Source organism: Poecilia reticulata, chromosome 5 (genome assembly GCF_904066995.2).
Source record: "Poecilia reticulata chromosome 5, P_reticulata-male-v2, whole genome shotgun sequence".
NCBI classification, from domain to species: domain Eukaryota; kingdom Metazoa; phylum Chordata; class Actinopteri; order Cyprinodontiformes; family Poeciliidae; genus Poecilia; species Poecilia reticulata.
The window spans coordinates 19,507,798-19,531,833 of record NC_088834.1 but is presented as its reverse complement, the minus strand read 5'-3'; the positions used below and the strand labels follow the sequence as shown (position 1 = coordinate 19,531,833).

At 40.0% G+C, this 24,036-nt stretch overlaps 1 protein-coding gene across 7 annotated transcripts in view; it reads left to right on the top strand.

The window, feature by feature from the left end:
* The window catches only part of LOC103465345 (low-density lipoprotein receptor-related protein 1-like), a 110,972-nt gene that overhangs the window by 37,694 nt on the left and 49,242 nt on the right, over positions 1–24,036 (top strand). For all 7 annotated transcript variants that reach the window (XM_017304763.2, XM_017304762.2, XM_008410078.3 and 4 more), the window contains exons 4-15: positions 2,835–2,954; positions 3,442–3,570; positions 4,722–4,985; positions 14,200–14,362; positions 16,128–16,350; positions 17,424–17,613; positions 17,708–17,851; positions 19,505–19,741; positions 20,180–20,360; positions 21,249–21,471; positions 22,567–22,756; positions 22,837–22,962. In XM_017304763.2, the coding sequence (XP_017160252.2) occupies positions 2,835–2,954; positions 3,442–3,570; positions 4,722–4,985; positions 14,200–14,362; positions 16,128–16,350; positions 17,424–17,613; positions 17,708–17,851; positions 19,505–19,741; positions 20,180–20,360; positions 21,249–21,471; positions 22,567–22,756; positions 22,837–22,962 (2,190 nt within the window). The remainder of the gene's footprint in view (positions 1–2,834; positions 2,955–3,441; positions 3,571–4,721; positions 4,986–14,199; positions 14,363–16,127; positions 16,351–17,423; positions 17,614–17,707; positions 17,852–19,504; positions 19,742–20,179; positions 20,361–21,248; positions 21,472–22,566; positions 22,757–22,836; positions 22,963–24,036) is intronic.

Below are 24,036 nucleotides of genomic sequence, written 5' to 3'. Positions count from 1 at the left end.
AGAGCTGCGGATATAATATGAAAATGCACCAGAAGAAGAAATCCGTTGGTTTCTGTGGGTTAACTGAGCGTTTTGCTGAGCATTAAACTCCTGCTCAGGTTCAAGTCAACAGTGAAAGTGTGGAATTCCTAAGTTGGTAGCTGGGCGGTGTGAAGAGGAGGCTTCTGATCCCATCTCGGCCTCGAGATAGGGTGTTGTTTTTGTCTGAATAACAGTCGGTCAGTTTTTCTGGGCAAAGTGATTCACTTGCTACTGGTGGATCTCAAGTGGGTTTGACATAACTCTGGTTGTTTGACTATGAGTCAGTGTGTCCTCTTTACACATCACAGGATGTTCACTTCACTGCTAAAAACCGCCTTAGGTTTCTATATGAGGTTGTTCCTCAAATAGAAACCTTTATGAAGTTCCTGTATGAAACCTAAGATTTGGTTTCATACAGAAACCTGATGTGTGCTTTGGATTGAGTCAGCCTTAACACAGAGTCTGTGATTTCTCTTTTTACATCTAATATCTGCAGTGCTTCAATCAATCAATCAATCTTTATTCCAGACCAAAAAGGTCCATAAAAAAAGGAAATAAGAGAAAAATAATAAAATAGAAATAAAATAAAATAAAAAAAATAAATAAAAAAACATGACATTCACTGAGTCACAAATAAATGATGACACCAATGTTTCCACAATCTTGAGAAAAATCTCACTGTACTAAAAACAGGATTTACTAAAATTGCAATTATATTATTGCATGACACAGAAAATCTACACATACATCTATACATGAGATTCCTGAGCACAGCTGCACATGTGGGAACATCATTATGTACAAACATATGGCCAGCACTGCTCCATCTAGGCACTCTGAGTAGGAGCCTCATGCCGTCATTGTAGGCCACATAAAGTTTCTGCCGGCTACTTTTGTCGTATCTTCGCCACAGATGGGCCGTGTAAAGTGAAGTGCAAAAAGCTTTAAAAAGAGCTATCTTCACAGCGGATGAACACATACTAAACTTTCTGACCAAAGTATTAGCTTGTGCATACATCATACAATACTGCCTACGAATGTCACGATCATCAGACAGGTCATCAGTTATGTAATGTCCCAAATATTTAATTTCATTGCATCTGTTGAGGACAATGCCAGATAAAGAGAAGTCAGGGGTTATCAGATGCTTATCTGCCCTACTTCTAACAATCATAACATTGCTTTTCTTAGCATTATATTTGATGTCAAAGTCACAACCATATTGGGAACAGACCCTTAATAGTTGTTGAAGGCCAGCACTATATGGACTTAAGATTACCAAATCATCTGCATACATTATGTGATTGATTATGCGGTCACCAACTATACAGCCTGTTTTACAACAATTCAGGCGCGTTGATAGTTCATCCATGTAGATGTTAAAAAGGTAAGGGGACAGTAAGCTTCCCTGCCTTACTCCATTACCAACTTTAAACGAATCAGATATTGTGTTGGCCCATTTTACAAACATTGATTGATGACCATACCAGTAGACCAGAATTCTAATTAGATATTTGGGTACACCTCTGCTTTCTAACTTGCCGAACAGTTTTTGGTGATTCACACGATCAAATGCTTTAGAGGCATCAATAAAACACATAAATACTGTAGTGTTGTGCAAATTATACAAGTCTAAAATTTCCTGTAGTGCAAAAATACACATGTCTGTGCCATGTTTGGGTTTAAAACCGAATTGATTATCGGAGGTCAAGAGAAACTCTTCCAGCCTATTGCTTCATTCACCCTTTCACTCCTGTACAATTAATTTAGGGCAGAGCTTCACAATATATAAAAATTGCAAACATTGTCACAAGTGCCAGAATCACAAATAATTGAATGACTGCAGTATTTAGGAGTCTAGGATTCTACAGGTCAGTTTCCTTAAATCTTTGCATTGGAATAATATATTAGTCAAAATGAAGGAAATTTAGTAAACATGTACTCTGAGGTCTGATGTTATTCTCTGAAGCACACATGACCTTTTTAATATTCCAACAATAGATAAATTGATTTCAGGTACAGAAAAGCTAAAAATGGGTATGCTAGACTTTATTCAGTATTCATTGTCTACGTGTTACTTACTTATGACCTTCCATGTTCACTTGTTTTCCCATCTTTCCGTTTTCTCCTCCTTTCTTCTTTGAGTCTTATCTGTACTTTCTTGTTTCCTTCGTTCCTTCCTTCCTCATTTCCCCGCTCCTCATCCCCCATAAACTTTTTCACTTCATTCCTTTTTTCCTTTCTCCCTCAACACTTTTTTCCTTCTTTCCTTTCATATCACTTTCTTCTGTCCTTAATATTTTTCCTTTTTTGTGAAGACCATATTTTTTTCTGTACCTTAAAAATATTTTGGTCGTCTTTCTTCAGATATTCTTCATTTGAAGAAGAAACGCAAATCATATCTCCTGACAGTTTATGATAAGACGAGCTGACTCTAATTTATTGTGCCTTTTTGCTGGCGGCAGCCATGGACAGACACATTATGTTATCCTTTAATATCAACCTCACAGCCTTGGGGATTCTCAGCAGAAACAATTACTCAAGAGAAAACAATGCTTTAAGGATTCAATCCTCAGAGAAACAGCCTTTTACTCCTATCACAGGACAGTGATGATATTTTATATCAACTGGGACAAGGAGCTCATGTCACTGTGACCTTTTGCTTTTCTGATGGGGTCATAAAGCAGCACATCCATCCATCTGCCAGAGTCATTCTGTAAATATTTTAGTGACACGAAATGTATTAATAAAGTACTGCTTGTTGTTTTACGTGGCTCATCCATTCACTGCTGTCCTCCTCTGTCTCCCTTCAGTGTACATATCCAACTGCTCGATCACTGGCTGTCAGGAAAAGTGTGCGGTCACCCCACAGGGTCCGGCTTGCTACTGTAAGAACGGCTACGAGATCAGCTCCGATGGAAGGACATGCAAAGGTGAGCTGTTTATCTTTACAGAACCTCCTGATGCCTGTGGAATTAGGAAGGAATAATCATTTGGTACCTATGCCTACCTATACCTACCTATGTATGAAATGCTTTCAATGAATTGAACGGTTTTTTTGCATTTGCATAAGCATCCACTGCCACTCTTTGAAGAGTCCACTGCCTTTAATTTGTGTTGATGAAAGCTACTTAAAGTTACAGTAGGTAACAACAAATATGCTTTTTTTTAAAACATATTTGTTAGAACTGTCACTATGTCCAGAGAGTATGAGACTGATAATCTGTGAAAAACTCAAACTCCTCTCTGTGGCTTTTCTGACATTTTAATAAGGGATCTTAGTTTTGTATTTTCACCTGCTATATGGATAATCTTTTTCATAGAGTTTGGGTCTTTTTTTTAGATCATTCCTACCTGAAGAACATGTTTTAATGAACTCTGTGGCCATCTGTGCTTTTTTTAAAAATTATTTTGGCTCAGACTTCGATGAGTGCAGTGTGTACGGGACCTGCAGCCAGACCTGTACAAACACCGAAGGCTCCTACACCTGCTCCTGTGTGGAGGGCTATCTGCCGCAGCCAGACAACCGCTCCTGCAAAGCCAAGAATGGTGAGAATCAACAGGAAACCATGTCTGTCTGTGTTCAGGTCTGGAGCTCTGCCCTTTTTCGGTAGTCAGCAGGATTTCTAGTTAGTCTTAATGAATATCGAATCTGGTTTATAATAGTTTCCCAGTCTGGGTAAGGATGTGTGGAAAACTGGTTGAGTTTCAGGACTTTATTCCCTTTTTTACTGTCTGAAAGGCAAAAAATCTGAATTAATGCCAGAATCAAATGAATTACACATTAATTTATTTGTAAATAACTTTCTTTATCTTTATTTGTAGCAAAAGACTCGATGTTCTTGTCTAGCTTTTTTTTTGTTTTTTTGAGTAGATCCAAGCACTCAGAAAGTCAAGAGAGTTCTGGAACCGTCTTGAAAAGTTTTAATGCGTGTGAGATTTGTTTATCCTTTTCTTGATGGAAAGATAAACCATAACATGAAAAAAAAACACGTTTGAGGTCCGAACTTTATTCAATATCTAAAACATAAAACTCTGAAAATGAATACTTTAGGGACCTCACTTGTCATAGATTTGCCACATTGAAAATTGAGTTTACCATTTTATTTATAAATATTTAGGTTTTTGAGATACTGACTGAGAAGCTAGTCAGAAAGTGAGTACTGATGGAGCCATTTATAAGATTTTGTTTTTTTAGGATCTTGATAACCGAACCTTTATTTTTTAAAACCAGGCCTAGTGTAGATGCTAGCAAGTGTGACTCGCCAGTGTAAAAGACTTGTGGGGTCTAAATGAATCCGTCTCATAAGATCGCTGCAGGGTTAAAGAGCCTGAAGTGATATATATATATATATATATATATATATATATATATATATATATATATATATATATATATATATATATATATATATATATATATATTGGGAAGGTGTCTTATACTCAAATATTCATAATTCTAGAAAAAAAATCCCATAAAAAATCTGGAACGTCATTGTGAAATGTTTGGAGCGTGGAATTGGAAAACGTGTTGGAGCTTCCCTGTTGCCCCAGTTTGTGTTTTTGACTTGAGAGAAACAGTGCAAAATACAAATTATACAAACATGAGCGAGGAGTAAATAAAAGAGATCCAGAAAAAACCAGATCATTTCATGTTCCTCCTGTCAGCTGTCTGTAAAATCCCTTTGCTCCGTTTTCAGTTCCAGTGGAACGGCTGCCCGTCCTCCTGATAGCCAACTCCCAGAACATCCAGGCCACCTCCCTGAGCGGCTCCACGGTCCACAGCCTGCTGTCCACCAGCACCAAGCAAACCACAGCCATGGACTTTGTTTATGCCAAGGAGACAGTCTGCTGGATCCACGTGGGAGACTCCCCCTCATCCACACACCTCAAATGCGCCTCAATCCCGAACCTGAAGAGCTTCGCCGAGGAAAAAGTCATCAACATCTCCTTCAGCCTCCACCGTAAGCACTGCTTATATCAATAACTTGAAAATGATCTTTTATACAACCAAGCGAACAAAAGCAAATCGTCAGGCTTCTCTAAACCCTTTTCTTCATACAAGCAAAGCAAACATTCACAGCTGTTAGACACCAATCAGCAGAAACACGAAGCAGTTCTTATCAAACAGTGCACACAGTCATCATCTGCATGGAAGGCCTTTAACCATTCTTTTCTCTGTGTTGATCGATTATACAAAATACAACTTTAGTGGGTTTAAAAACAATAAGGATTTCCGATCCACACAGGTTCAAATATTTACATACACTCCCATTAATATCAGGTCATACGTCCCTCAGGAAGTGATACTTCAGTGGCATGCTTTTTGCAGTCATCAGTAAAATTCTGGTTTATTTCAGGAGGGATATTTGTATGATAGAGATCATTTAACTTGGTTTGCTCCTGGTTCCTACCCAACTTTGAGCATGGTCCATTCGTTTTCAGCAGAGTTGACTTTAGGGTCTTTGCAGAGGTTTTATCCAGCTTTGATCTGCATTTTTTTGGGGGGTGGATCTTTGTTCTGTTGAAACAAACACTTGTATAGTCACTTAGTTTAATCAGGCAGCACTGCAACGTCAGATCATAACTCTGCCACCGTCGTGCTCGACATTCACTGGAGCATGCCTTCGTTTTGAAGCCTCAATCCGACTCAAAACTTTTTTTTTTTCCGCTTTGGCTGAAGATCTCTGTTTTTGTCTCATACGACTCTCTCGCTGTCTTCCAGAAAACATTTTTTGCTCCACTGATTGCACAGCTGCCGCTTTCAGCTGAGCTCGTAGCTGAGCGTTTTGCAGTGGCTGCTTTGTTCTGCTTTGTCATCACCGTCTCAGTGCATGACAACATGAAACCCACCTGACTGCGGACTCATGGTGTTCCAGCAGTTTCCAGTCTTTTCCTGAAAAACATGATCATATTTTATCTGACAGAGTCAGATTCAGTCGGATGGTTGATATTTGGGTACAATTCGGCAATTATCCTGAACACACTTTTAAAAAAAAAAAATTTGACTGCTTGAAAGTCAGGTCAGTGGAGGGAAACCAACCAGTTTAAATAGTTTAAATATTCATGGCAGAGTAACGCCTGGACTTTCCACACACAGAAAGTCTGCTTTCACTGTAAAGTGAAATGAAACCACACCTTTAATTTGTTCAAAAGTTAAATGACTTTGAAAGAAAAAAAAAGCATACCAAAATGTCACTAAAGTAGACCTGAGCGTAAAACCTCTCGGTGAATAGACACCCTGAGACCTTCTGCTGCCCCGTCTGCAACCTGTGAATCATAAATATTATGACAGCACATTAAAAGCAGCTGTTCTTTTCCACAGCTTAAGTTTCGCTTCACAAAAACACGGGCGAGTCTTTTCTCCCGTTTGCAAAGAAGAAACTTCTAGAAAAGACAAAGAGATCTGAGGGGCCGGACCGAATGCAGACGTGTGCTCTCACATGTTTGTAGCTGCGCTGCGTGCAGGTCCCACAAAAACACACACGCCCACATCCCAATCCCCTTCCTAGTCTTTATCAAAACTCCGCTGCTCCAGCCAGGTGCTCTTTGTCATGTTGACGCTCGGCTGCTGCGGCCGACTTGTCTTCAGCAAGTCGACAAAGAAGCTGTGAATGGAGCGGGCTTATCACGAAAAGCCTTCAAGGAGTCATCAGGGTTTGATGCTTTAAGAAGTGGTTCGCAGAAAGTTATCGGTCCTGTTTATCTGCAAACACAAATCCAAAGTAATGAACATTAAACGTTACTCTCAACTCTATTGTCTGCTCCTGGTTTTCCGTGTAATCCCCTAATCCTCTCAGCATAGTCTGCATAAGAGAGAAGGTTAAGGAAGTTTAATATAAGCGATTCCCGGTGAGACCCCATTGTGAGACACAGAGCACGGGTTTAGTCAGGATGAATGGGTGGAGGAGCGGCAGAGGAGGACGTCTGATGTTGGTTTGTGTGGAATCGGCACTAAGGAAAGAAACTGTTAGCATGTGCTGGAAGCTAAAAGCTTTGAGCTGGTTTGCAGGAAAAAAAATAAAACATGAAAAGTCTTGGAATACACCTGGCTGAACTTGGAGTATGCTCCATTTCTGATTTTTACACCTCATTTCAAGAGCAATTGCAAGTTCATAATGCTAATTTGGGAGCTACTGAAATAGGATTTTCGTTTTTCCTAATGGTACATCTGGGGAATAAATTTAGTTGCAGCTGCAAGGAAAATATCAAATGCTTTTATTGCAGCTGCAACTCTATTAACACTAAGAATTAGAAAATACTGAACTATAAACATGGCTTTATGTCACTGCCTTCTCTCTATCCTTTTTTTTTTGCCTGCTTTTCTTTTTTTTGGGCCATTCGTTTCTTTCCTTTTTTCTGTTCTCACTTGTGTTCTTATTTCTGTCCGTACTTGTTTCCATTTTTTCTTCTGTCTTTCCATATGTGCTTATTTTCATCCTTCTTCTTTCATCATTTATCTCCTTCCCTTATTCATCCTTTACTTCATTTTGTCTTTCTTTCTTTTCTTCGGTTTTGGCCAATGCCAGCTTTCCCTCCTCCCATTTCTGTCATTCCCTACTTTTCTGTGGTGTTCACTACTTTCTCTCCTTTTGTCCATCCTTCTTTCCTCCTTCTGTCCTCCCTTCAGATATATCTGTATTTGGTTTTTGCAGCTTCCTGTGACTAGCATATAGCCTCTTTAGCTAACACCAAGCTAACCCTACTGGTTTTTCCTACTGGAACATTTTTTAACTGGATGGGAGCCTTCATTCTGCAGGTTTGGCTCCTGATGTCCAAGGCAAATGGAACTGAGTGTTATTTATTCATGAGAAGTGTTTCCATGCTGAGCTTTGACGATTTACTTTGGCTGAATAATTAATATTTTTTTTTGCTTTAATTGTGTAACCGATTTTATTTCTTTTTTTCTTTTTATCAAATCCCTCCAACAACATCAGACTCTCTCCCGGAGAATAAAATCAATGTCAATAGATTACACTGATCCAAAGCTAATTGTTCAAAATTAAAACAACAAAATTGCTATTGCTGTTACGAGTTTGTTTGTTTTTTCATTCAAAGCACTCCCGCGCTTTGACTTGCTAATCAATTCTGTGCTCAAGGCTGAATCCCAAATAGTTTCCCGCTTGCTGCAGAAAATTTGACTGGGAGAGAAAATCCTGAATGATGAAAGCTCACAAACATGCTTCAGCTTATTTAAAACATATTGGAACTGATTGCATGTTTTCCCGTCTTGTCCACCGTCTTCCTGTTTCTTTGAGACAATAATTGCAAACCAAGCAGACCTGCAGAGACTTGTCTCTGTTCGCCTGCCCTCTCCGTGTGGCTACAGATTCAACACGACAGGTCTTACTTACTCTGTAGGTCAGTGGTGAAATGAAAAGTCCAAATGATGGCAGATTTGTTTTCCACTTGCTTGCACCTTGTCATTTGGAAGCACAGTTTGTTTCTTTCATCGTGAATAATATCAGACAAGCGCAGACTGGGGAAAACTGTGTTGCACAAGGAGGTTAAAGCGCAACACATTTGGCATTCATAAATAAATCCCCCCTAATCGTCCTGGGCTGTCTCAAAAATACAGCATCCAAATTTTGCAGAGTTTAATTATTGCGTTTTAATTGTAGTTAAAAGTCAGTAGCTGCTGCTGTGATCCAGCTGGTCTTGCCGAAGATTTGACTGCTTACAAGTGATGAATCAAATTAAGAGGGAGTAAAATTTGCGGGAAATTCCTTCGGGTACATCTGGGGGGGGTCAGTGTGTCCTCCAAACACACTGACCCCCCCCACGCTGGCACGCTGCGGCTCTCGCATGCAGACCCACTGACGGACTTACAGACGTATGTTTGAGAGCACACACGGACAAAATGCAAGAAGCATTGAGCGAGGAGAGGATGTTCACAACAGGTGGTGAGAGGAAGTAATAGATAGACATCGAAACTGCTGCATCTAAGAGAGAATAAGGTATCTATATTTAATATTCCTGTTTGAATGTATTGAACAATAAGGCATCGATCTAATTAGAGCAAGTGTTACATAAGGGTAAGATAGTTGACGTTTGAACTTTTATATTTAGGATTGCTGAGACAAGTGATGTGCAACCAGACGCTCTGGGGGAAAAAAGTGTGAAAAATATGCAGTATGAATTTTCTCATCTTCTTCAATAATGTGAAATGAGTCCCCAGGCTGAAGAGGTAATCTTTCCTGCTCAGGCAGAGTGTTAGCAAGGAGGAGGAGGTTTATGCTCACAGTCAGCGAGGAAGCATCCAACAGCAACCAATGGCAGGGGTGAACACTACAGGAAGTTATGCACATGTGGTTGGAGTGAGTCAAGACCTCAGTATGCCACAGATGAGCAGTCCAGATGTTTACCCTCCCCCTCTCCGTGTCCTTCCTCCTTGTCTTTCGTAGCGATTACTTTTACTGTATTTTGTCAAACCCTTCATCGGTGATGGTTAGACTTTTACGTAGAGGGCAAACACAAACTCGTGGACCATATTTAAGTGTTTTCTGTCATTTCTGCCAGTTTTTGTGCACGTCGATGTGAAACACTGAAACATTCAAAAATAGCAGCATAAGCTTCTATTCTGAGTTCCTATTTTCAGCTGTTTAAATCTGTTTGCATTTAGATTTTTGAAATTCTCATGCCAGAAAATTAGCTATGAGACATGAACAAGAAAACTCATGTGGTGCTTAACACAAAATGGCACCAAGCATGGGGACTGTGGCCTTTGGCCCCATCCATACAGCATGACTATGTGTTTTCTTACAATTAGTTGTAGAAGTATAACATTTTGCACACTGAAATAGTAAACATTAATTGGGATTTATTGTAGCAAACAAGCAAATCAGATGCATGATTGCTTAGAGTAAAAGAAGATGCATTGTGGGTTTTTGTTTAGCCTCCTTTGCTCTAATACCCCTAAATTAAATTCAGTACAGCCTATTCCCTTCAGATGCCACAGAATTGGTAATAGAGCTCAAATGTGTGAAGTTTAGCTTCAGTGTCAATCTCGCTGTTCATTGAGGATAAGAACAAATAACTAATCAGCCTGTCTGCAAAAATAATGTGTGGAGGACAACTGTCATTGTAAAAACTGGCAGCAGAATCATGCTGAGGAAATGCTTTTTCCCCCAGAAGGTCAGAGTTAATAGAAATATAATGTAAGGTCATCCACAGTGAAGGCTGTCATAGCAGCGGTCGTCAAACTTTTTGCCATGTAAAAAAAATATGTAAATGTAAAGCATTTAATAGTACAATCTGTCTTTATTGCCCATTAATTTGGGCTCCAAAACAAATCACCTCGCACAGTTTGATAATCCATCCTGCACTATTTTGTCTGTTTCATAGTTACTAAATAAACGCTTTAATCTGTTGCACTCAGCCTTTCTTCCTCTCTAGAAACAAAGGTGGAGCTGAATCACACGGTCTGAGGTTCATAGTCACTAAAAAGTGAGCAGTTTTGGGGACATGGAGGCTGATCTCTGAGCTGTCACTAAGTCCTCTCTCCCTGCTTGTATTGCAGAGCTACAGTGCAGCTGCTGCTCTTGCTTCGGACTGACACTGGTCTAAAATCTCCTTATGAGGTTATGGGAACTCAAAAGGCCAGCCAGTCAGCACAATTTCAAAATCATCTTTTCCCTCCGACTCTTCGGTCAGCTTTAAGCTTTCTATCCTTGCCTACGTTCTCCATTTTTATACAATTTTTTTTTTACTCAGCAGTTTGCTCTACACCATCAAATCCCCCCTCCAGTTTGGTGGGGGTTTCATTTTACAATCGGTATCACAGAAACATTAGCTTCAATAAAAAGGATTTGACTAGCTCCACTTCTTTTGCATTTCGATTTAGAAAAAAAAAAAGGGGCAGAGTGTTTTTTTCTTTTTCTCTTTTCCTTTTAAACGAGACAGAACAGAGAGGACGAAAACACAGAAAAGGATCTGTTTTCCGAGAAGACGACTAGGTGAAGAAAGCAGCTGGTTCTGTTTTTTTAATTACGCCATGCTTTCTTTATAGCATAGTTTCAGACAGACAGAGCTGCACTTAATGAATCCAGACTCTATTCCCGCCTCTGGGGAGACGGCGAAGGGGAGGGATGATGCAGCGAGGACGAGAGGCAACAGAAAAGTTTCCTGATTCGCTGCCATTTTTGTTCACAAACAGAGCAGAAGAGGCGACCTGTGTGCAAAGGAGCCCGTATACTTCGAGTGCAATTTTCTAATCTTTCACATTCGCCCCTTTTCCTCTCCCTTGCCTTAGTTTTTGTTACTTAATCAGTGAGAGTGATCTGCCGAGCACCTGGAACGATTCAAACTGAAATATGTGTCAAAAACTCAGAGCTGCCTTGCAATCAGTTCCCAGATTCCCATAAACCTCAGAAATTTTGTTGCTCCGTAGCCAAGTTTCCAAGTTTCCAAGTTGAGATACGATTCCCCCCAAACTCCCCACTGTTTTCTGGGTTTTTCCTTTTTTTTTTTTTCACATTTTCACCAGTTTTTTTTGGTTATTTTGCTACTTTTTGTTAAGGCAACTTTAATTTAACCCAGAATATTGGAAGATATTCATGTTTCCCAAGCTGCACAGGAAAAAAAAGTGAGTTTTTATAAAGCCCAGAATTCTCGACCGGATGTTCTCAGTTTTATTGGTCTTTAATGTCCACTTATATTCAGACTGTTGCACTGAGAAATGTGCTCCATCATTTCCTGCCATAATGTGTTTCTTCCCTGGTCGGAGGAATGGATTCTCTGGTCTCCACTGAAACACCGCAGGACTGGATCGCCCTGGAAAACAAACCACCGCGTTGGATCGCCGTCCTCAGCACTGAGCTTTGCGCAAACACAAGAGTCTGAAGTCTACGAATGCGACTCTGACGTTTGTGTGTCAGAAAGCCTCTGTGGAGAGCCGAGCTGGCAGCAGCTGTGAAAATACAAGTCCTTGTGGCTTGTGAAGCCCTCCTCCCAACATTTTTCTTGCACCTCATCTAAATTCTTTACTGTATGCAAAAGTATAGGTTTCGCCCAGTGGGGATTTTTGATATGGGCCGTGTGGGCAGTCGCCCAGGAAGGCACTAGAAAAGAGCGCATGAGTACCGGATAAAAATAATATACAAGTTATTTGCAAGTTTTATTTATGTACTTGAAGTCAGTGGGGAGTCGGTATCCCTGTGTGTTATCATCCTTCATCCTCGGATAGCTGGTCTCCAAAAATAAAAAATAAATAAAAATGTGACAAACCAAGAAGCCGAGATTGTAAATGTTTCATTATGTTTTAAACTGAATTTAGCAATAAAAAATATTGGTCAAATTTGAAAGTATTTTGGTATTCATTGCAATGAAGGGAATGCAAATGATCCGGTTAGCAAGAAACTGCAGGTGTTGAACAACCACTTGGGGGTTAGTGGGGAGATTGCTGATCTTAATCCAATCTTGTATCTAAATAAACTTAAATAAACAAGTCCAGTCCATGGAAATCCCACAAGCGGGACCGCTGAGATATTATCCATACATATAATGTTTGGTCTGACTGGTGTTGGAATGAATGAGGGCAGCCACGTGCATCAAGAAGCTTCTGATTGCCCAAGAAAGACTCTTCCAAAGCTCCAGAGGAGGATTGATGTTGTGGAGAAAGTGTTATAAAATGATGCCTTTACCTTCCATCCAGTAATAGGTGTAGGATTACTGCTGATGGAAGCACTGAGCTTGGATAACTGGCAACCAGTTAGTGAACTCCCTGCCAACTCTGCTTTTAAAGACGAAGCAGAGATAACTTATTTTTAAGTGATGCTTCAACCAGGAGCCATGGATTGATGAAGTATTACACAATGTTGATCTATTAGTCTCAGGTTTTACCACCGATGAAGGTTGTATGTGTGAATGGAGGCGCTGAGAGGAGAAGTATGCTGGTGTTGCTCTTTACATCACTGTTTAGGAAGTCGTAGAAAGTGACTTCAGGTCTCGGGATGGAGATTCAGAGAACAGAAGCAGCACTTTGTTGTTGATGTTCTCCATCCCTTTCGTCAACTCCTGTTTGCACATGACACTTGAGTTCATGAATGGCCAGAGCTATGAAGAGGTCTCCTGATCTCTCCTCTAAGGAACATGAGTGAGATCGGGCCGAACGCGAACTCTGACCCAGAGACGATGCCCTGGATCACAAGGGGCTGCAGGAGAGGAAGCAGCAGCTTCATGACTCAGTTCTGTGACCTTTCAAGCAAACGGCTTTGTTAGTTTTCCACCACTCACTCCTCCTGGGTGGGTTTTAGTCTGTCTGTTGTTTTGTATGAACAAATGGTTTCCTGATGAAGACATAGTTGTACATCAATGAGCTTACAGGCAAGAAGGTAACAGGGCAAAACACGCTGTTTTTGTGGTTTTGTTCTTCACTTAGTATTTAGATCTGTTTCATTGTGAAAATAAAGAAAAACCAAAGGAGACCACTGATCACTCTTTCTGCAAGACGCCTAGTCAAAGTTCGATATTAGGCATTATTAAGATTGTTAAGCAGGAATAATAACAACATATACAACAAACTGTTTACTATCTTAAAGTTTTCAGAATGCAGTGCTGCGAACACGTTTTTAATCAATGGATCGCTTTTGCTTTTTGTCATACTTGTTTCTGACGAAGACAACAGGAGCAAATGTGGATGATGAGTTCATTTAATTAAGGAAATAAAATAACTATCTAAAACAAACTGACACTACGTCAGGTTTAATATGGACTCTGACGGGGAACTCCCAAACTTTCATTTAACTCATTTTAAGTCATTCAGAAGGGAAGTTGCTGCAGTGCTGCGAAGCTCAGGCTTCTCCTGCAACGCTTTCTGGCAGAAAGCAGGATTCATAGTCCCATCATTTGTGCTAAGCCCTGAAGCACAGAAGTCACAGACCATCACTCCACCACTACTGTGCTCTTTCATGACTTCCTGGATGAGTTCACAATATGCTTTTGGAGTCATTTTGTTTGGCCGGTGACTCCTGCAAAGATTCATCACTGTTTCATGTTTTCTCCAACAGAGGATAACGACTTCCACTGTGGTTTGCTGGAGTCCCAGTTCCTCAGAGATGGTCTTTTATTTTTCCAGATAGACGTCAGGCGCTTTGTTTCTTATCTGTTGTTTTTAGAAATAATGACTCTACGTCACCTTGCACCTCATGTCCACTCATCTCTTCTGTTTTTCTATTCCAGATGTGGAACAAATGGCCATTGACTGGCTCACAGGAAACTTCTACTTTGTGGATGACGTGGACGACAGGATCTTTGTGTGTGACAAGGACGGGCAGACATGCGTCACCCTCCTGGACCAGGAGCTGTACAACCCCAAAGGCATCGCTCTGGACCCCAACATGGGGTCAGTACACATCTAGATTTCTCCAGCTCTGTGAACCTCATCCTGGTTGTTTTACATGTGAGGAAAAGTTTGATGAAAACTCAGTCTGTTAGAGGCGACTGGACTAATGCCATCTTCCTACGACATGATTAGCTCTGAAACATCTTATTAAAAATGAACTAGAAGGGGTAACTGAATACTTGAACGTTGGGTAATTAAGTACAGATGTTTTGTTTGAGCCATGAGTCCCTGACTGCGTAGGTTTTAAGCATAAAAGCATGTTTTCACTCCAACCCTGTTGTTCATAACAAAATGCTCCATCTGCTGTATCAGCAAATGTGTGCATATTTATGTAAGACTGTCAGGTTAAGTTGAGATTTTGGGTTTTCCAGGAAAGATGAGTCCCTATGAGTCAGTGTTTGTGAACGTGCAAAAGAGAATTTTGGGAAGTTGCATAAAAGCTGGCAATAATTTATTATTGCTTATTTGGTGAGGTTTTTTTTTTTAGTTATGCAACACAGAAATGTTGTTTATTAGCACATTTTCAGCGTCTGGGGGCAAGAACTGGTAAATCAAGTCAAAGATTTGATGATGAATGTCATATTTAATTTGTAACTTTGAACATCATACATCTTCAATAAATAAAAAAAATGGCGGTGCAGTGATAAAATAATGGTGATATTCACGTTTAGATTTGAGTTGTAGATTTATAGAAGTTGGAAAAGTCACTTTTTAAAAGTTCAGAATAAAATATGAGTACCACAGTACCAATTATTCTTATGTGTTACTGCTTCTCATAGAAGATTATCTAAAACAAAAACATGTCACAATATCCTGTCCAAGAAAATGATCCAAGAATATCATAAACTGGAGATGTTCCTATGGTAATAAAGTGAATTTGTATCTTATATCAATATTGATATTCCAGACTGCAAAAATTTTGATCTGCCCAAATGAGTGAGCCAAGACAAAGTTTTTGGACCACAGTGTCATAAAGCAAGGGGAGGCTTTGAAAACCCAAGGAAACTGGACAAGTGGACGAGCGCAGTGGTGGCAGCATCATCCTGTGTCTTACATTTAGTGCTAATGATGAAGAGCTTCAACTTTAATTTGATCACATAAAGTCAAATGCTTCAAACAATTGGGCATCTCAAGAGGACAGCGACTACAAACATACATAAAAACTGGTTTTGTAATAGATACAACTTGTAGATCTTAATTTTCTAGAGTGGCACTGACCTCCACTCTGGACTTTAATAGCAGGTCGGTGCTGGGGAACCAATTCAACTCCACTGATTCAGACAAGAAAACTGGTTCACTCTCCAGACAGAGTTAGTCCAGAAACTAAACAATGATTATAAAACAGTGAGTGATTGAGGTGCATTTAACAAAATATGATGTGTGAATATATTTCAGCTGGTGTGCATAACTATGACCCTGTCAGAGTTTGAGGGGGAACAAAATCACTGAAGTTGTTGCAGAATAATTCTTCTTTTAAAAGAGAGCAGTGGAAATAAACAATTAAAGACCTCACATATCATAATAATAAAAGGTCCCACCAGAATACAGACTTGCTAGGATTCAGATCAGAATCATATTAACAAATCTGACAATTTTATTGGAATGAACATCCAGCTAAATAACTCATACATACTTCAAAAGTAAAGTCGTCTGTTTCCTTTTGTATGTTTCTCTTTTGTACAGCTACGTCGATATCGTATTCAGTGTCCGTTTGTCTGTACGTCTTTCTGTCCTCGCTCAGCCTGTGACGGTTTTCTTTCTGCAGGAAGGTGTTCTTCACAGATTACGGTCAGATCCCCAAAGTGGAGCGCTGCGACATGGACGGCCAGAACCGCACCAAGCTCGTCGACAGCAAGATCGTGTTCCCCCACGGCATCACGCTGGACCTGGTCAGCAGGCTGGTGTACTGGGCCGACGCCTACCTGGACTACATCGAGGTGGTGGACTACGAGGGCAAGAACAGGCACACCATCATCCAGGGGCTGCTGGTGAGACCAGGAGATTATCGCTCTTGAATATTTGCTTTTGCAATTCATTATGAGCTTCAAAAAAAACCATCCAGTATCTCTTAGAGTTCCCCATATGTCTTTTAATACTTCAAATATTACCCCTGCGTACTCCTGTAATGGGCTCTTGGCAAGTGAATTATGAGCAGAGGGAAGATCTGGGTCATTTGCCTTTTCATTATACAGGCTGAATAACGATGTCCGGTGCTGACGCTGCTAATGCAGCTGCACTGCTGATGCACAGTGGCTCTTAAAGACATTAACAGCTTTCCTGTTCTGACTGACACAAACAAACAAACACTAGAGGCTTTTGTCTGTCGTTGTTTTCATACGACTCATTTTGGCAGAACATACAGCGACTTGCAAAAATACTCACTGAGGCTTTTCACATTTTGTCACATTACAAACACAAACTTCAAAGTGTTTTGTTGTCTGATGCACCAACACAAGGAGGCACAATTATGAAGTGGAGGGAAAATGACGCATGGTTTTCAACACCTCTGCAAGTAAGAGTGTGAAAAGTCTACACCTAGCCCCCCCACCCATATGAAATCCAGTGCTGAGGTCAGAGGTCACTAAGTAAATAAATAGAGACTTTTGTGTTAATGTGACCTCAAAATGAATACCTGGAAGTTTATTTTTATATCAGATTTCTACCTGTACAATGAAAGTATTCTTCTTTTAATTAATCAGAGAACTATAGATCAGTGTAAAAGAGAAACGTGTATCTTTTCAATATTTAGCATGATGTCACTTTGCTTTGCTTCAAACCAATCTTCTCACTTCAGAGAAGATTTTTCTTTTTTCATTTGACCTGCAGATTAACTTTAATTAACTCCTTTGACAGGCTTACAGAACAATTATTGTATGAGAGTATTTGTTAATCTTGTGTTATAAATCTAATCAACCCTTCACATTGAGGTGATTCCACTGCTAAGTAGATTGAACTTCTGCTGTTATTAATCTATAAATATAGGGCTTAAATAAAGCTTTATTTAGTGATTTCCACTAAGTGCCATCACATCGTGCTCTGTTTTTTCTTATATCTTTTTTAGATTGAGCATCTGTACGGGTTGACAGTGTTTGAAAACTATCTGTACGCCACCAACTCAGACAATGCCAACATGCAGCCTAAGACCAGTGTGATCAGGATCAACCGCTTCAACAGCACAGACTACCAAGTGGTGACCAGAGTGGACAAAGGGGGCGCTCTGCATGTCTACCACCAGAGACGTCAGCCTCCAGGTGCTCGTGAACGCTAACGCTGCCACATATTTTGTCAGTTGTTATCCACTACAACAGCCCCTCACGTTTTATTTCGCCATCCCCTGGTTTCCAGTGCGCAGCCACGCGTGCGAGGTGGATCAGCTTGGGAAGGCCGGAGGCTGCTCCGACCTCTGTCTCCTTGGAAACGGACACAAGACCCGGACGTGCCGCTGTCGCTCTGGATTCAGTCTAGGCAGCGATGGGAAGTCCTGCAAGAGTAAGTGAGGCTCCAGTTTGAGTAAGTCAGAGGTTGAGTTAAAGTCAACAATCACTTAACTGTCTGCTGACTCAGGCTTTTACCCAGAATGCCCTCATTCTGATGCTGCGAGGCTTGAGGAGCAGTCGAGTCGTTTCCTACAGATACTCTGATGAGAAGTTCTTAGTTTTGCTGTAGTTTCAGTTCAGCATTTTAGCTGAAATTTTGGAAAAGTTAAAGTAATCCAATATCTTTATATATTTGGGATTATAACTAAATTATCTTAGGTAATTGCATTTTTTTCCTCCCAAGTATTAGACTTTACTCACTCTTCCAATGTCTAAAAATCGTCTCCTCCTTCCTCCCCTTCCTTTTTCCTTGTCCTTCATTCCTTCGTTCTTCCTTTGTCATTCATTTTTCCACTTTATTATTTGTTGTTTTCTTTCCTTCATTCTTTTCCTTTTTTTGTCATTTTGTCTTACCCTTCTTGTCTCTCGTTTCAACCTATTACTTACTTCCTCACTTCTTTCCTCCCTAGTTGTAGTATTTTATGCTGAATAATTCTATGCTTTAAAGAAATTTAAAAGACTGACAGCTATGCAACACTGAACTGAGAAAAGAATGGAAAGACTTAAAAATGTGTAGAATCCCTTTGTACAGTCCTCTTCTCTCTTATTGGTCCACCTGGTGAAGATGTAGAAAAAAAAAATCCCTCTATAAAAAATAAGCTGATTTTTATTGCAGCTGCATAATCTCACACTGAAAACCCCCAAAAACCTATCCTTTAATTTGAGAACATTTGTTTAGTGGGGAAAATCCCTCATTAAGAAATAATTGAAACATAATGCTGCGGGCCTGTTTCTCTTCTAAAGGCACTTTAATCCTTGCTGAAATCTTAGATATACCAAGAAACGTTGAATTCAAATCGTGTTGGTTCTGCAAGAAATCTGAAAATATGTCCTCATGTAGTTATTCAGCAAGATAATGATAAAAACCATATGGTCAAATGAATACACAAATAGTTCAGAAGACACAAAACATCTTCAGACAAAAATATTTTTTCTTTTAAAGTCCATAATATGGCTGCTAAAAATAGTGGAGGACAAATAAATGTCCACATGTCCTCAAGTTTAAAATCTATCAGCATTTATTTCTCACATCAACGGGGCTGTAATGTATTTATTTGTTTTCCAAGTATTATATAACTAATGCTGTTCAGCAGATCTTTGGGGGCTCGAAGGACTTATGATATTTTAGCATGTAGGCAAATACGTAGGTTTCAGCTCAGAATGAAATACAAACTATGGATCCGTTGAAAATCAGCTTTGCTAACACAAAACAACGTTGAGCTTGGATGAAGGTTGTTTACAGGCTCTCTGTTGAAAGAACAGAATTAGCTTTAATTTCCACTTGGAGCTGTTGGCTGTGTTCAGAAAGATGTTTTAGTTTTTCATGCAGCATTAGCAGCTTTATTAATCTGCCTACTCCTAAACCCACAGAACTGATTTAACCAAGGGCAACCCATTATCTTTCCAATTTGGCACTGCTTGCAAATATTAACTTTTAGTTCATTTGTGTTATGAAGATTCTGGGGGAAACTACTGCTTTTTTACATTTGGTGTCAGATAAATAACAGTGTCAGTTTTAAGCCGCGTTTGTCTTGTTTTGCTGCAGAGCCTGAACACGAACTCTTCCTGGTCTACGGTAAAGGCCGCCCGGGTGTCATCAGGGGGATGGATATAAAGGCTAAGGTGCCAGACGAGTACATGATCCCGATCGAGAACCTGATGAACCCCAGAGCTCTCGACTTCCATGCAGAGAGCGAGTTCATTTACTTTGCCGACGCCACAAGCTACATCATTGGGCGACAGAAGATTGATGGGACAGAGAGGGACACTATCCTGAAAGAAGGTATAACTAAGTTAAGACTGAAATATTTGTCCAGAGGATTTTACAGTCCATGTAGAAGAAAAATATTTAAATTTAATGGGCAGACTTATTCCAGTGCGATGACATTTTCGTCACTTTTAGGTTAACTGTGTCTCGCGAACATTGTGTTAGTGTTTGAGGATTGGAAGATTTTTGCTGTGGCTGTAATTTACAAAGACGCATTAAAAAAACGCATGTTCTTTTACTTTTTCTGAATTTAGATTTAGGAATATTGCATTTCACAGAGAGAGTAAATTTACATTACATAATAATTGGAGTTGGAAAAAGACATCGTCTTCAATCTTTTAGCAAACACAGGAAAACAACCAGAAAATGTTGAAGCTGATTTTGGAAATGCTATATTATATAATGCAGCACTTGATATCTACCCACCTTCAAGTTTGTTCACGTTTGTTTCAGGGATCCACACAGTGGAGGGCATTGCTGTGGACTGGATGGCCGACAATTTGTACTGGACAGATGACGGGCCCAAGAAGACCATTAGCGTAGCTCGGCTGGAAAAGGCTTCGCAGACCCGCAAAACCCTCATCGAGGGAAAAATGACTCATCCTCGTGCCATTGTGGTGGATCCTCTTCACGGGTAAGGGTGGACACACACACACACACACGCACACAGAGAGATGAGGTGGGCGGGAGGGAGTTTGATGTTTTTGTTTGACTAAAAGAACTTCAATCCAGAGCTGCGGTTGTTTCATCTGTATGGATCATGAGCTAACTCACGCTCCATCTACAAAAAAAGATTTCTATTATTCATCTTGTTGTTTATCTCGTCTTTATATCCCACGGAGACGCATTTGTCATGCTTTCAATCTGTGTTTCTGGCTGTCGTTACGATGCATTTTGATGTCCCCCCCTTGATTACTACTCATGGATTTCCTCCACCAGATGATCCACATGCAGGCGTTTCTATCGCTCACCGGATCGAGTCGCACTCAATCTTTGTGTCTTATCGCTAAAAAGTTACCGGTTTTCTTTTTAAAATCATACATTTGCAAACACGCTGTTTAGATTGGTAGTGACAGCGTGATGTGTGTCCGCACACCTCCCAGGAGAAAGGCCCTCGCTTCCACTAATGCACATAATCCATCAGGCTCAGAAAGAGGAAAGAGGTGGGGGGAGGTTCGCTGAAAGGATGAGAAGGAGAGACGGAAGAAAGAAAAATGAAATTTTAATGGTTATACCTGCCATGTTCCCAGGAGCTGAGGTGTTTTCAGACCTAGTTAATTGCTTGCAGCCTGTTTTTTTGTACATCAGTGACTTGATTGACAAGTCCTGGATTAATTAACTAATTGAGGATAAATAATGATTTATTATTTTGCAAGTTTGCGCTGTGTAATCATCCCCATTGGGTGGTCTGGAGATTTTTCTAAAACTCTACATATGTTTGAAACTCTTTAAAAAAGACCAGATAAATATTGTATGTCAATCAATCAATCAATCAATGACTGATGCTGTTGTGCTTCATCAGGTGGATGTATTGGACAGACTGGGAGGAGGACCCCAAAGAAAGCAAAAGAGGCAAAATTGAGCGGGCCTGGATGGATGGCTCCAACAGAAACGTCTTCCTGACTAGCAAAACGGTGCTGTGGCCCAACGGGCTCAGTCTGGACATCCCGCAGGGCATGCTCTACTGGGTGGACGCCTACTACGACCGGATCGAGATGGTCTACCTCAACAACTCCGGGCGAAAGGTCTGACCGCCACGGCGTCAGAATGTTCTAACAGCGACGCTCAGTCAGATCAAAACCAGGATTATGTTCCAAAAGACCAACAAACATGGGAGCTGAAATAATCAGAATTGTTCTGCAAACCCAGTGGTTTAAGGTGTTTGTAGCTTTGTTGGGCAAATTTTAATACATTTAAAATAAATAACCAAGAAGCAGATGATTAATATTCTATAAATTAATTTTAAAAATTTGGTAACGTTTACTTAATATCTTTTTAAAATGCTACTTCAGTACCATGTAAATACTGATCTGTTTGTTAACATGGTGGTTAGTGAATATAGACATTTGAAACAAAAAAACTTGCTCAGAAAAGTTCTGGTCTTTCATTGGAGGTAATATTGTAACAGATGTAATTTAATCTCTAACTGAGACAGATGGTTCACTTTGTACACACTGAAAATGATTGTGGCATTAGAGTATAACACATGTAGCTCACATAAACGACACTGAAATGTTACAGTCATTATCCTAGATCATTTCTTAATCTCATCCTATGCTATGCAGACACTCAGTCTGCACTGATGAAAATTCACTCAACTTGCTACACAGTATGTTGTAAGTAGTTCAAACTGTCTAAAGCATGACCTCACTTCTGATTAATTTGACTGATTTAGCTATTTAAACTCTTGAGGAAGTTAATAGAAAGAAAGCAGAACTTTGAAGTTTCATCACAAGATGGCCGGACGATCTTTGTGTTTACAAAACAAACAGAAAAATGAGTGTTGCTATGGTGAAAAAAAGGACTTTCCACTGGTGCAGTACAACAGATTACATTTTACACACTTTATCCCAGTATTGACTCTCCATACAAAATCATCTAAACAGGACTTGACATAAAAACACTTAGTTTCCTGATGTTTAAGACAAACTTAAATTAGCTTGACGCACTAATAGTAAGTAGCAAGATAAGCACCAATGCTTATCTTGCATTGGTGCAAGCTTAAGTTACTGCTTTTTCTTGATAAACCTTGATATGTTCTTTCTGTAAAAGAGATTGTTGTATGAAGCTTTTGCCACCATTAAACATGAATTCCCCTCTGGCTTCTTGTCTGCCATCAGACGGTGTATGAAGGTCAAGAACTGAACCACGCCTTCGGTCTGTGCCATTATAGCCACTTCTTGTTCTGGAACGAGTACCGAAGCGGCAGCATTTACAAACTGGACACCACCACCGGCACCGCCACGCTGCTTCGTAACGAGCGCCCGCCCATCTTTGAGATCCGGATGTACGACGCTCAGCAGCAGCAAGGTGCTGGACATTAGATGTGGCATGTAGCGTTAACTTTATGCTGTTGAGTCGCTGCTTTATTTATATCCATTGTTCTGCAGGTACTAATGCATGTCGTGTGTACAACGGTGGCTGCAGCAGTCTGTGTCTGGCCATACCAGATGGCAGACAATGTGCCTGTGCAGAAGACCAAATACTGGACCCGGCTGACAACACCAGTTGTAAAGGTACAAAAGTTACTAAAAGGAAGGTTTTGTCATGTAAAATAATGTGATAAATTAGTCCAGTGCTTTATACCCCCTTGAGTGCAACTTGTGTCTCTACAACTCAATTGAAATAAAACTTAAGCACAACTAAATATGTGTGTACAAGTGTGTGCACATGCTTATTAAAAAAAAAAAAAACTTTGTTAAAGCACGCCTTGATTTAGTACAGCATTTAGTCTTTTTGCGTCAAAGTGGATGAGTAAGGCACATCTTGATGTGGCAACAATGACCCACCCTGCTTTAAAAAAAAAAAAGTCTAAAATCTATCAGGGCCTCTCCTGTGCGCAGCCTTTTCCAGACCATCAAGTCCAGGTCTGGGTTGTGTATGGATAAAAATTCTGATCTTCTTCTGGTGAAGCAGTTCTGTGCTTGATCTGGATCTATGCTTTTGTTTGTTGTTGTCATGCTGAAAGATGCCATAGAGAGGTGGCAGCAACTCTCTACAAACTATGCATGAATAAAAGCCGTAGAAAACTTCAAATTCAACTGGGACAACAAAAAGTTATATTTTTTAGCCTGCTCTTTTGCACCCCCCAATTCTGATGATGTCCGCATGGCCCATATGTAACACCTCCGCTCCGCATTAAGATGCTTCAGAAGGCTGATGCAGTACATGACTTTGGCTTAAAGATGCAACTAAGAAAATGTGAGGCAAAAAAACAAATGGGAACAGCTGAACTTTATTTAGGTTAATAAAGGATTCTTAAGGTAATGGTAGGTACGTACTGACTCCTATATCATTGAACAGGATTCTTGAAACGGTGGTTATTTCTGAGCACAACCACATGGTCTGCATGTATTTTAATATTGTCCTTAAAATATTTTAAGTGTGCTCTACGAATGAAACGTACAGGTTATGCAACACAAAAGATTCTGAAGTGATTTATTATGGTCTAATTTTTTCACAGCACAATGATTTGACATTTTAATATATTGGTGGGTCGATGTTGTATGTCCGGTATTGGCACAAACATCTGTGATTGTGCGAGGGCTTAAAGAGTGCTTTGCTCAACTGCAGGGTGAAAATAAGACAAT